The sequence below is a fragment of the Phodopus roborovskii genome, unplaced genomic scaffold, assembly GCF_943737965.1.
Source record: "Phodopus roborovskii unplaced genomic scaffold, PHOROB, whole genome shotgun sequence".
NCBI lineage: Eukaryota > Metazoa > Chordata > Mammalia > Rodentia > Cricetidae > Phodopus > Phodopus roborovskii.
In genome coordinates this window covers 41,198,627-41,213,099 of record NW_026126517.1, presented here as the reverse complement: position 1 = coordinate 41,213,099, position 14,473 = coordinate 41,198,627, and the positions used below count along the sequence as shown (strand labels likewise).

The 14,473-nt window shown below is 33.8% G+C and overlaps 1 protein-coding gene across 1 annotated transcript in view; it reads right to left on the bottom strand.

The window, feature by feature from the left end:
• Positions 1–14,473, bottom strand: part of Dennd4a (DENN domain containing 4A) — a 94,861-nt gene that overhangs the window by 46,312 nt on the left and 34,076 nt on the right. The window contains exons 6-12 of the mRNA XM_051197774.1: positions 12,578–12,647; positions 10,933–11,102; positions 9,642–9,883; positions 6,518–6,584; positions 5,364–5,422; positions 2,464–2,608; positions 2,049–2,224 (exon numbers count right to left, since the gene is read on the bottom strand). Coding sequence (XP_051053731.1) covers positions 2,049–2,224; positions 2,464–2,608; positions 5,364–5,422; positions 6,518–6,584; positions 9,642–9,883; positions 10,933–11,102; positions 12,578–12,647 — 929 coding nt within the window. The remainder of the gene's footprint in view (positions 1–2,048; positions 2,225–2,463; positions 2,609–5,363; positions 5,423–6,517; positions 6,585–9,641; positions 9,884–10,932; positions 11,103–12,577; positions 12,648–14,473) is intronic.

Genomic DNA, 14,473 nt, shown 5'->3' with positions numbered 1-14,473 from the left:
TTGATATTCTGCAGTTAATCTGCATTGTAGATACCTGGAACAGTAAAGGAAAATAAAAATCCTATACTTGGGATTTGCTTTTTTTTTTTTTTTTTTTCTCCAAACTTCAGGTTGGAGTTTCAGAACTCTTGATGAAGGAAAGCAGAGAGCTTTAGTTCACTTGTAGGGTCTTCCCAAGGCTTGGAAGGGAGATACTATTGAAGAAAGAATCAAGTGAAAACAACTTATCATCTTACTCTTCAATTAATTAATGACAAAAGTAGAAAGAAAGTACCGAGTAAGAGTACTATTATTGCTGTTGTTGAGACAGGATCTCACTAAGTAGCCTTGGCTGGTCTGGAACTCACTCTGTAGACCAGGCTGGCCTTGAACTCAGAGATCTGCTTGCCTTTGCAACCTGAATGCAGGGATTAAAGGTATTTGCTAGAAAAGATTAGTTCAACAAATTACAAGAGGGAAATTTTACATACCATAATAAATACAGTGTATACTTATAGCACTTAGTTCACTTTTACAAATTACTTTCTCAGCTAATGTTTATCAAGTGAAAAAGCAAAGGACTAGTTTGCTGTTTCAAAGAATGAAACATTCCTGCTAAAGAACCCAGTGTTGCTTATAAAAAAAAAAAAACAAAAACAAAAAACTTTGCTTTTGGTAATCCCATATTAAAAAGGCCTTCATATATAAAATATGCCCATATTTTATTGATTTATATTTTTATGAATAAAAGCTTTTTGACTGTGCATATATTTCCAAACAAAATATTTCTTCCAACTTTTCTAATAGTTTAAGCAACTGAGGTTCTGATACATGGCAAAGATGAGGAGTCAATCTAAAATTCTGGAATTAAATGGAAAGGCTTTATGGCATAATTCCAGTACCAAAACATGGAAAGACTAGGAGTAAACCATAGTGACATAGCACATGCTTAGCCTGCATGAGCTCTGGGTTCATTCCCCAATACCAGTTAGTAAATAAAGGAAATCCTGTTTCATATCTCCTTATTAAATTCAAAACTAAACTAGCTTTTGTGATTTGCCAATGAACTAAATAATAGTTACTATAACCAGATCCTGTGGATGCCATCTTGTTGCATCCATTTCTTCCTTACTGGCTGATGAAAAATTAATCTGAAGATGTGGGTACAAAGAAATTATAAAACATTTTAAAAGATATGTTCTTAGACTATAAACAGGGAAAATTATGTATAAACTTAAAGATTATTTAAAATTTTCAATATGCCAATTTTGCTATGATACACTAGCATTTGAAAGTGTTAGGCTAGAAATAATAATGAAGTATCAATAGAGAAATAGTGTTTTAATTCAATTGTGATTGAGTCTCCTAGACTTATCTGACAAAGAAACTTTAAAAAAACTATTGTGGTGTCCCGGCAGTGGTGGCACACGCCTTTATTCCCAGCACTGGGAAGGCAGAGGCAGATGGATCTCTGTGAATTCAAGACCATTTCTCAATCACCATCTGTAAAGATTTATTTTTATTTTATATGTATATGTGCAATGTTCTGTGCAGTGTCCACAGTGGCCAGAAGAGAGCATCAAATCCCCTGAAACTGAGTTACAGGAGTTGCCATGTGGGTGCTGAGAACTGAATCCATGTGCTATGCAGAGCAGCAAGTGCTCTTAACCACTGAGCCATCTCTCCAGCCCCCAACTTCTTCTATTTCTGCCTTGATTCCCCTTGTGGTAAAAGAGAGTGTGAGTGTGAGTGTGAGTGTGTGTGTGTGTGTGTGTGTGTGTGTGTGTGAGTGTGCGCGCGCGTGCGAGATAAGTTTTTAAGTAAGCATATGATTATGTTTCTTAAATATTTAAAGCCTGAGGATTAAAAGTATATTTTTCTTTCCAATAAAACATTTAACATCCTAAATATACTCTAATGAAGCATAGCAAGAACTGACAAGGAGATGGTAATGACTCCAAATACAATATATCTCAAGAGAACACTATTCAGAAATTATAAACTACAAATTCACATGTAGATATGATGAACTTACAAAGTCTTAGGTGTAAATTTTAAAGTGTACTTACTGAGAAATGGTATTGGTATCTAGGTCAACACAACTGACATCTGGTGGAGGGTCATAAAGGTCAAAGTATCTTGAATCAATGCCTACTATGAATGGACATGGCGCACTGAGGACATCTGCCAGAGCCAGTGGGCAGAGAGGAACATATGGGCATGGCCAGTGGAAAGGGAAAATCATCTTGGATAAACAAAGAATGGGAGGATATTAATTAATCATTTTGACATTGACACATAACTTATCAGCACATACACAAATTTATCTTTAAAATTATTACCTAAAGTTTCACATTTGAGAGTGAATTAAATAATTATAACTAAAATTAAAACCACTACTTTCTGAAATATAGTTAAGCAATAAATACTCCAAATTACATGGATAAATTAAGTTTAAACTGCCTGTAGGAAATGGATACTTACGGACACTAATGCTTCTGTCACACTAGTAAGTACAGAGGGCCGTAGGGAATGGATGAGGATTTTATGTTCTGTTACAGCAAACACCAGTAGTGTCACAGCATTTTCAGGGCCAAGATTCTGAAGTAGTGTTGAAAACTTTCCACCACTGTCAATACAATCAAAAATACACACTAAAACAAAACAACAACAACAAAAAACCAAACCTAATACAACAACAAAAAACTGATCAAACTCTTAATTATCTAGAATAGTGGGGCTGTGCATATTTAATTTGTTACTATGGTTCCTGGGCATGGAAAACACAGTATCACAAACAATATGAAAAATGCAATTGTATGAGTTTCCAAAGCCTTGCATTTTTCAGCACTGCATTCAATATGGAAAATGAGAAGTCTTCTGCCTGTTTTCTTTTTTCTTTCATTATTATTGTTGGGACACAGTCTGGCTATGCAGCCCAGGCTGGTCTCCAATTATATATCTTGTCTTGGCCTCCTAAGTGCTAGGATAACAGATACTCACTACATACACAGATATACACCTGCATATCTGCCTCATTTTATGTAAAAAGACCTGCCCACATTCATAATGCCCCCTCAAAAGAATTCAATTAGTTAAAAGAATGCTTGGTTAGAAGCCAATCCTTTTTTTTTTTTTTTTTTTGCCTGTTTCTTTTGAGTAAGGGTCTCACTATATATTTGGCTGTCCTGGAGCTCACTATGCAGACCACTATGCAGTTCTTGAACTCATAGATACCTGTCTACCTCACACTCATAAGTCTTGGCATTTTTTAAAGGTGTGCATCACCATGCCTGACTATAATGAAAGGTTTTTATTATGGTACTTCTTTCACTGTGATTATCAGGAAAGCATGCCTTTTCAGGACTGTCTTCCTTAAGTAAATACTAATATTAAAGCTTGGATTTATGAACAGAAACTCCACATTATTACAATGAAAATAGCACTAGGAAATCAAGAGCCACAAAATGGTGAGATACATCTGCAAAGCAAATTAATAAAAACAAACTTAGATGTTCTATCTAGGAAGAAAATACTAGACTAAGTAAAATACTAACTAATGACCATTTTCCTTATATAATTCTAAATAACTGGTTTCACTTGATTAAATTTTTGTGATGAAACAAGACTAATAATAAGGATTTTTTGAAACAAAACATGACCACAAAAACTTATGTTCAAAGCAAAGTTATTCACAGTAGACAAAATATAGAGGCTTCCTAATAGATAAACAGATATATAAAATGTAGTATATTCATACAATGAAACAGTAGCTGGAATAAAAGGAATAAGGTGTCAATAAATGCTATAACATGAATGAATCTAGAAACATGTTCAGTGAAGGAAGTCAGAAAGAAAAAAGACTAAATATAGTATCACTTCATTTATATGAAATTTACAAGACACAAACCAGAAAAGGAGATTAAGAGGTGCCTATGCTATGTGTGCTTGTGGGGTGTCTCTGTGTGTATATTTGTGTTTTCATTCCAGAGTGCATGTGTTTGAGCACATATGTGTAGGGACAGACAGAATGAAGGTTAACAGCAAAGAACACAGGGCTTGTTTTATAGGATAAGTAATGTGTTCTAAATTTTATTACAATAATACCTGCAGAATTCTGTGACTAAAATCACTGACTTATACACTTTACTTAGATTAATTTTGTAGTGTGGAATTATATCTCTGTTACCTCAATGAAGTCCTTTTGGCAATTTAGAATAATTTGTAATTTGTGTGTCTGTTTTATTTTCAGCTTAGGTAAGAGCTTGGAAAACACTTGTCACTCTGGGCTAAGGGATAATGATGAAATCATCTGTAATTCTTACAAAATTAATGTCAAAGATGGCAGCTGGTCTCCCTAAGGTATGTGTAATATAATAGTTTAATTATGCTATAAATATTTCTGACAGAAAAATACTATAGCTAATTAAATTTCCAGAAATGATACTATAGGGAAAGCATATTTTGTAACATCTCTGAACTTTTAGAATGATGAAATATGTTCTGTTTAATAAGCATTTTTTATTTTGGATTAAATTTAAAATTGTATTTGGTTAGGTGGTGGCAGCATATGACTTTAATCCCAGCCCTTGGAAAGCAGGGGAAGGCAAATCTCTGAGTTCTAGGCCAGTCTGATCTACAGAGTGAGTTCCAGGACAGCTAGGGCTACACAGAGAAAGGCTGTATCGAAAAAAAAAATGTATTTGGATGTACTTCTATTAGAGGACAATTAAAGCTAAAAATGATTGCTTTCATAGTTTACATATATTCCTAATTATGGTTCCATAAGTACTTGACAATAAGAATACACATGAATACCAAGCATTATTGTAAAAGCTTTTTTTTCTTTTGCAAAAACTATAACCCCAATATTAAGAAAAAAATAATCAGCTAAGAAAGTTACATGAAAAGTACTTGATCCTGAAGGGCAGAGACTGCATCTTCGGGATGCTGCAACCACAAACCAAAAGAGAGAGCCAGCCCCTCTTCCTTAAAAGGGGTCACAGCTACACACTTGAAGCCACACCCTAAGGTGCAGCCACCACCCCAAGTCCACTGATGGAACAAGATACCACTATAAGTACTTCCACCAATATTTGAAATTTTAGCTAGGAAAGACAATGTACATACACATTACTTTAGTTCATACTAGATTTAGAGAAATAATTAGGGCTAGAGAGATGGCTGAGTGGTTAAGAATGCCTGTTGCTCTTCCAGAGTACCTGAGTTCAGTTCCCAGCATCCATATTAGAAAGCTCACAACTACCTGTAAGTCACTTCCAAGAAAACAAGCACCTTCTTCTGGGTTCTGCTGGCAAATGAATGGATGTGGGAACATGTACACACAGATTTAGAAAAACAAACAGAAATGAAGCTTTACTTGCCTTAATGGAAGAGGTGAAGAAACAGGCTGACTGAGAATCAAATTATCATGTGGTGATAACTGGAAGATTTAAAACAAAGCATTTGAAATAAAGACATGGGATTATGATGCTAACCACAAAGTTTCCCAGATCACCAGTGTAAGAGCAGTTAGTATCAGTTGGACTCACTAAAGTATGTCCTAACCTCTGGCCCCTTCCAACAACCTCTTACTCTGAATCCTATCTATGTCTTCATCTTTTCCCTAGTTCTATTTTAACAAATTTATGTTAACAGGTTAAATTATTTAATCAATACCATTCATTTAGGGTCAGTAAATAAAAACATGGGCTATTTGCTCTGTAATCAGTCTAATGGAATATAACCATGTGATTTTTCTCTCATACTCTAATTTTGTGCTGTAACAGCAGAGCTGATCTCCTGCGAAAGAGAATAGATAACATGCAAAGATTAAAAATAATGTAATTAATTTCATCTGCATTTCAAACTTATGCATATTTCTACACATCATTTGCCAAATGATTTCTAATACTAATAATACAACCTCTGGGTTGCAGTGACCAGTAACACACATAGTGATAACACATGAAAATATTTTCTTTATATTATGATTAAATAGGCAATCTAAATTATCAAGACTTCAAACAAGATATAACAAAAGAGAAGAGATGCATTCAACTGTGAAAACATTTATAGTAATTTAAATTTCCATGTGGCAATAAAGACACTGCATTTCCTCCATCCTGCAATATATAAACATACAACTATTCCTGATAACTATTCTGATACATTTACCAACTATACGATCATCAAGGGCACAAACTTTCCAATATTCAGAAATAATTTGGTGGGAATAATTCCTTGCATACTTTTTGTTTTTCTTGAGACAGACTCACTATGCAGATAAGGTTGGCCTGGAAGTGACTAAGTAGTCCAAACTGAAATCAAACTCTCAGCCCTGTTGCCTCTACCTCCCAAGTGTTGGGATTATACGAGTGCACCAAAAGTCCCCTTCTGAGATAGAGTTAATAAAGTATCAGGGCCTGAATCCCAACATGCAAAAACATCTGGTTTTCTCCAGGGCTCATTCTACTTTCTGCATTTAGTTGTTAGTCTTGTTACATACTGACAGAGTCCTCATATGGAAGAACCTTACCTGAACTAAAATCCGTGGCCTCTGAGGAGATGGAAAAGGAACTTTATGCATAAAATGAGAAATATGCCTTAAAAACAAACCAGAAACAAAATCAAGCTCATTAAGGTGCACTTAAACTCCAAAGTCCCTAGTACTGTGAAAACAAATTAACAATGAAAACTTGTTTGCTTGCATCATTAAAGTTGTCTCTGCCTAAATCCAATAACCTTATGGTTTTGGTTGTGAGCCTAGCCTTTAATGGCTAAGCAATCTCTCCAGCCCAAGTAACTTTATGTTAATAGCTTGTATTTTTAGTTGTCTCAAAACCATGTTTCCTTCTCCCAAAGTAGGTAATAATCAACATTACAAAAGAAGCTAATTATTAATTTTGTAGTTTATTTTTAATTGCTCATGTTTTGTGACATAACTATTTAAGGTGCTAATAAAAATATGAATGAGTTTAAATCCTTGTAAACGATGAATAAGTTCAATGAAGTGGTGCATACCTATAGTCCCAGCTATTTGAAAGGCTGAGGATCATTTGAGACCAGGAGTTCAAGACAGCTTGAGCAAAAACACAGACTACCCCATCTCAATAAGCTTTCCATTTAGTAATGGAAAAAATGTGTATCAATGAGGTTTTTGTTTGTTTTGCTTTTTGTTTGTTTGTGGTGACAGAGATCAAACCCCAAACCTTGCACATGCCAGCAAATATTCTCTCACTGAACTACATCACTTGGATTCTAGGGATATGATCTTGCTATAGAGGCCAGGCTGGCCTTGAACTTGTAATTCCCCTGTCTCTGCCTCCTGAGCACCAGCATTAAAGTCATGTAATAATCAATAAGTTTAGTTTTGAACACAACAATAAATCTTGCAAAAGAATATCTGACTTAATATACTTGAAATAGTAAATATTTGATTCTGGGGCATATTTAGGATATTCTGTGATAAGGGGTAATTACTCATAGAGCATTACTATACAAAAGAAGGTGGCCATCTTGATTTTACAAAAGTACTTATAGCACTGTGTTATGAATGAATTGGCTATTGTCTTTTCAATCAAAACACCATTTTTACTTGGAAGATGATGGGCAAGTTTTTAAGCTTATCCAGTGTTGGCTATTCAATACATATTTTCCACATAAAAATGATCAAAGTGCTATTATTTCAAGAAAAAACTTTGATAAAATTTGATAATAATTAAATTCAAACTTTCAAATGAAAAGTAAGAATTTGTCACCATGAACCTGAAAGCTTTCTAATAACCAAACTTTTCTGAAAACAGGGAATGTTGCTAGGAAGAACACATGTCATGCATGTGTAAGGCCCTGGTTTAATCTCTAGTACCACAATAAACTTTACTAAAAAACAAAACACCTTTTTGGGCTAGATCAGGACCCACAAGATGGAGGAAAGAGAACAGACTCCTTCCTGCAAGTCCTCTGACCTCCACATGTGCACCATGGCAAGGACATGTCAATAGGTGCACACACACACTAGATATATAAATAGATAGCATTTTTCTGATGCTATATGTAGTGACATTAACAACTACAATTTTCTTATATTGAGGGAGATAGCTGACTACATTTCAAATATGTGTTTACCTCAGTAAACCACTGCTGTCCAAAAGACCAATACACAGTATTACAAGATCATGCATGAGTCAATGTTCGGTCAAGACTGAGAGACTTTCAGATTTTAATAGAACACAGAAGGAAACGTTATTGCTTAGATTTCATATTCTGCATTATATTAATTTAAAAAAAACTATCACTTGCCAAGCTTTGGTATAGTGTCAAATAATAATATTCACAATCCTAAAACTACTACTTAAGTGCCCTCCCTTTTCTGTTACATATGTGTATGAGGTCAGATTTTCTTCATATACCTCAACTAGAACAATTACTGCATAAGACTGAATACAGAACCATGAAAGAGAACTCAGTAGAGTTCAATTAGCCAAGACATTACAGACTTAAAAAAAAATGTAAACACTCACTCTTCTCATTAACTTTTTGTTTTAAAAAAGTTACTTTTTGTTTTAAAAAAAATTACTTTTTGAAGAAATGTTTAATCATGTAACCAGCTTATTAATTTTAAATAAATTATAAATGAGTTTTAATTTTTGCTGCAATAAGATGTCTGTACTGAAAGATATAACACACAAAGAAAAGCTCACTGAGTTCTCATAAAATTTTAAAAGGATTCTAACACTAAAATATTTGAGAAGTGCTAGTTTTTTTTAACAGTACAAATGAAAGTAGGAAAGAACACAGGATAATTAGAGAGCATTATTACATTTATGAATTATCATAAAAATGGCAACTGTGTTACTTCCCAACTGTCATCAGTCAGAAAATTCTGCCATCTGGCTGAGAAGATAGATAGCTTGAAGAATAGGATCAGGGTATGATTATGAGCCTCCAAAGACAAAAGTCAAATCTACAGTGGTATTTATAGCTCCTCTGCATTATGTCCTACTGCATGAAACATTACAAAATTTTAGTGTTTTATGTAAATCATTAAAATTACAAAACAAAAATAGAACATCTACCCGATTTTTCTTTTAAATTCATGATATATAAACATAGGACTATTCTAAAGGTCCATAGTACATCAAATTATAAATAGTTTAAGAGTTTTAATATTTTCAGGCTGGGGATAGGGCTTAATGACAAAGCGCTTACATGGCATGTGTAAGGCTCTGGATTTGATTTCCAGCACTTCAAGAAAACCTAGTTCCACTATTTCACTAACTAGCAGCTGCAAACTTCCTAACAATAACATACACATGTATATTCCAAATAACTCACTTCAAAATAAATTAAAACATTCACTGACAGAAATAAAAATGCTTAAAATAACAAGACTACAAAAATATAATGATGGTGACTTACATAAATAACTGAACATTTTTCTCAACTCTCAAGAAACACAATTTACATATAAAATTTACATAATTACAAGTTTAAATATATCATAGAAAGGGCTGACAAATTTTCTTGAACAGGGTCTCTCTACACAGCCCTGGCTGTCCTGGAACTCACCATGTTGATCAGGCTGACCTGAAACTCACAGAAATGTGTCATCATGCCCACCTAAGAGTGCCAAATTTTAAATCATGAAACTTCTAACTTACTTTTCAATTGGAAGGGCATGAGGTCCAGAGATGGAATAACGATACAGAAAAGTCAGAAACTTTCTGAATGCATCAAAAAAAGGCCAATGAGAAAGAAGACAGATGCATTTGTTAGTGTGAATTGTTCTAGAACTATCAGACTTTCCATCCACCAGAGATGTTAAACCCAGAAGAAGTCTCTGTTTTTCTGTAAGATTTTCCTCAGAGTATGGTTCATAAAACTGAATAGCAGCACCATAGACCTGTAAAACAAGAAATATATTTAATAAATATACTTGCATAATTTATTTAAAGTACATCATCAGTTTAATATTTAGTGGATGCTTTCTATGGGTAGGAAAGGCACCAGGGACTAGGAACACAGTGGTAAAATCAATCTTGCTCTTCTTAAAAAAAAAAATACAGGGTCTCCTAGGCTGGCTTCAAACTTGCAATCTTCTGCTTCAGCCTCCTGAGTACTGGGTTTAACCACCCCTGCTTCTGCTTTCTTGGTACATCTGCTAACTATATAATAATATCTTCATGTGTACTTATTATTAAAATAGGTATTTTGATTAAACTATATTTTTAAAATAAAGAGTAGAAGCAACTAAGCCTTGGCATAGTGACTAATACCTATAATCTTAGCACTCAGGAGGCAGAAGACCTAAGCAAGTTTAAAAGCAACCTGGTCTACATAGAAAGATGCTATCTCAAACCAATGACAAAGACAAAAGCCAACAAAAACAAAAAAACAACAAAGCAAATATATCAATATTTTATAAGAAATGTGAAAATTATTTAGTAGGAAAGTGAGACAAATTTGAACTGTGAATAATTCACTGAATTTTCCTATCCACAAAATGAAAAAGCTGGTCTAGATGATTCCAAGCTCCCTTCCAACTACAACTCTATAATTCCATGGTGGAATAGAGTTAAGCAATAGAGCACTCACCTATCAAGTGCAAGGTTTGATCCCCAAAGTAACAAAAAGCCTATTCCAAACATGTTATATTTCATAACGTCTTTGACATTATTTAGCTTTTCTATCACAGAAAATGATCAGTGAGGGATCAACATGTGATGATGAGAAGTCTTCAATAACATTTAAAACACAGCCAAAAAGCAAACACTCAGGAGGATGGGAAAACTCTCCGTTCCTGTCTCTGAATATAGTAAATTCAACCAAGTAGAAGAAATATGTGTTACTAGTTGATTTAGTCAGGTTTACTATTGTTTCTTGAAGATGTGAAGCTTATGACTTAAAAAGGTACAAGAAATTAGCAAATATCACTAATTAAATACACCATACCTTTTCAGCTGAGGCTCCAGTCAACACAAAAGTAGAGAACACAGGAAGAGGGTATTTGCTATTTGGTGGCCAGCATTCAATAGTTGCACCCATTGGTAAACAAAACAGGGGAACAGATTCTGGTAGTGAAAATGACTCGTAATCTTCTTGAGGATATCTGCAAATTAGACCTATGATAGCCATGGGAAATATTAGGTCACTGTCTCTTGAATGTGTTTTTTTAAGTTGAATGACAATAAAATGCTTTCTTATTTCACACATTTAGATGTTAATCTGCAAAGATTATTACCTATTAAATTGTTTAGTATTTATCAAACTTCATCTACAAAGCATAGATTTGAAGTAATAAGAAAAAAAACCCTCTAAAAATAAACATACCCCTAAAATTGGCCTTATGCCATACTACCTTAAGCATATATTTAAAATTTTCAAAATGGCTATTTTCATATATCTACTTTATCACTCTTATTAACTATCCTCTGAAGCCTTTTTATACATTATATATGAAATATATAATGTCTGTATATAAATATATATTTATATCATCAATTTATAATAAATATATATAAAATCTCCTAAAGGAGTCTAAGTGTAAGTTCTTACATGAATGAAAGACAACTAACAAAAGAGTAGACATAGATTTAAAATACCATTAGAATGGTGTTACCTCAAACTCACCTTCTGAATAATTCTAAATTATCCCCTAATTTATATCTAAATTATACACACATAAGCGTTTCAAGTAACCCAGGGTTTCATGAAAATGGAATAGATATCTTTCACTGAGCACACCCTAGAAACAGAGCTTTATACTGAATATTGTTGGGTTAGAAATAGAAAACAGTTTTCATGACCATGAAGTCTTTAAAGTCAGGTAGAAATCATCACTGGTCATGCCATAAAAACAAAAAGATAAACTAGGAATCTGAACACCGGGCTCTATTGCTAATGTCTCTAATTCTCAACAAACAAGACTCAGGTTCTTTTCATCTGTAAGGCTAGATGAACTAGATAAACTAAGGTTCTTCTAATCACTGCCAGCCAGCCAGTGGGGTCCCCTGAGGACCACAGTTAACTGTGTTCTAGTGTCTCAGGTCATGATGCAACATGCAGTTGTAAAGTAGAACAGAAATACTGATGAGCTGTAGGCCCTGGAAAGTCAAAAGGAGTAAAGAATCAAAGACTCTAATTTTAAAAGGCTGAATCTGTTATCTTGTAAGTAAGATGAATATGTTTAACATTCTGAGGTCTCTTAAAATTGAAAACTTGAACTATGAATCATAACATTGCAAATTAGTTTTAATATTGTTCATTATCATGAAATACAACCATTAAATTTAACTAAATTGATATAAATATTAGAGGAGCATCACTTTCATACTTTACACAGGTTTAAAAATTAAAGAGAAATGCCATGTACTCAAGTTACTTAAACTCGAGGCTTAAAAAAAAAAAAATCTCACCTTCTTTTCATGCAGCATCCAAAACTTAAAGATAAAATGAGACTCAAGAGACAGGAATTCAAGTATTGACACTAACTCATCCTACCATGGCACACAGCCTGGTTACAGGCAGATTTTGTCTTTAACCTTGTAGACCTCACAATATGTTTCTACATAAATAACCCCCCCCAAATTATACTTACCTGCTTTGTAAGATACAGTGTTAGTCTTTGCCACTGATTTTTTATAGCATAAGTACACTGCAGATCCCAACTGAAGAGAGAAGAGAAATTAGCACTCAATTTTAAAAAGCTGTCCGATAAGTATTAGCTACCATGTAGTAACAGATTGCACCTGCTAGCTATTTTCAATCTGTTACTTTGTTCGCATTTATTAAAATCACTGCCTACTTTTCTTTCAAAAGATCTGACAATTCCCCTCTTCCAGGTAGTGTGAAAAATTGACCTTTCAAAATAAAACTAAATCACAAAAACTTAGACTTTATTCTAGGTCCCAAATTTGGACAGAAGTATCAACAACCATTCTTTGGTCACTGGTTGAAAAGTAAGAAAATAACCATATACATTTTTTTCTATGATCTTTTTTAAAAAGAAAGCTTAAGACAAATTTAGCAACTAGACACAATTTTTAAAAGCTCTTCTCTAAACATTAAATGCATAAAAGGATTAAGTAGTAATTAAAGGAGTAATTGATAATATATGACATTTATACATCATTTGTTATTATTGTAGGCATTATCCCAAGTTCTTTCTAAAACTAATGCCTATGTAGAAAAAACTCATCACTTTATCCCTTGTCTATAAATGAGGAAACTGAGGCACAAATAGTAAAGGAATTTGTCCATTATACACATCTGGGATTCAAACTCAAGCAGGTTGGATAGAGTCTATGCTGACCATGCTGTTAACAATGCGTCTTTATTCTCTGCAGAGGAGAATGCATGCTCTGTGGCAATAGAGAGACTACTGTCTCAGCAGGAAAAAAGAAATGCATTTTGGTTTTAGTTTCAATGGCAAAAGTTTAGCTAAAACACCTTGATTAGTTAATGAGACGTAGAAACAGTTCTAATGACAATGTCAATTACTTACACCCACAAAATAAATAAATACACCCAGAAAATAAAACTTGCAAATGGGAAAATACCAAGTATCTGTAAGCTTGTATAGGGTTGCTAAAATATCAGATTAAATCTGAAACGTTGTATGCTAGATCCCATATTCATGAAAGAATTCAAAAACATTTTTTGCCCTCACCAGTACTGCTGCTGCTGCTACTACAACTACTATACTTTAAAAACTATTTGTGAGCCAAATGTGGTGGCTTGTGTTTATAATCTCAGCACTTGGGAAAGTGAGTGAGGCAAGAGGATCACAGTGAGTTGGAGGCTAGTCTGGATACCTAGTGAGGTCCAGGCCAGGCTGAGCTACAGAATAATATCTTGTCTCACCCCTGGACCTCCCAACCCCAAAATTCTATTTACTATCATGATTTTCTTTTTCTATTATAATCTCTTCAACAGCTATATAATATTGCTAAATCACAATAATCTGGAAGGAAATTTTCTATTTATGATTAGTTACAGTAAAAATGGTCATTTAATTAGTGGTGACATACCTATAGATCAATTCTTTTAAGATAAAGTTATATATTGTCAGTAAACATTTTTCATATAGTTTCTTAAAGAATTGGCTCAGTATGACTTTGCATTAACTATCAAAGGGATCCACTGATAATGCCATTAAACAACCTAATATCTGTAAGGTGTTTGTATGTTCTGGGAAATTAAAATTGAAAACTGGTGATTAAAAGTTCAATTCTTAACAAAGTTAAAAATTGACAAGAACAAAATTAAAGTTTTCTTGACACTAATCTTGGATATGAACATATGCTCTGATCCAAAAATTATATGGCACAACAGGGCATGAGCAGGTAGTACAATGCTCAGCTCTTGATTCTGCAGTTTTTTGTTTGTTTGTTTGCTTTGTTTTTCGAGACAGGGTTTCACTGTGTAATATCCCTGACTGTCCTGGAACTCACTCTGTAGACCAGGCTGGCCTCAAACTCAGAGATCCACCTGC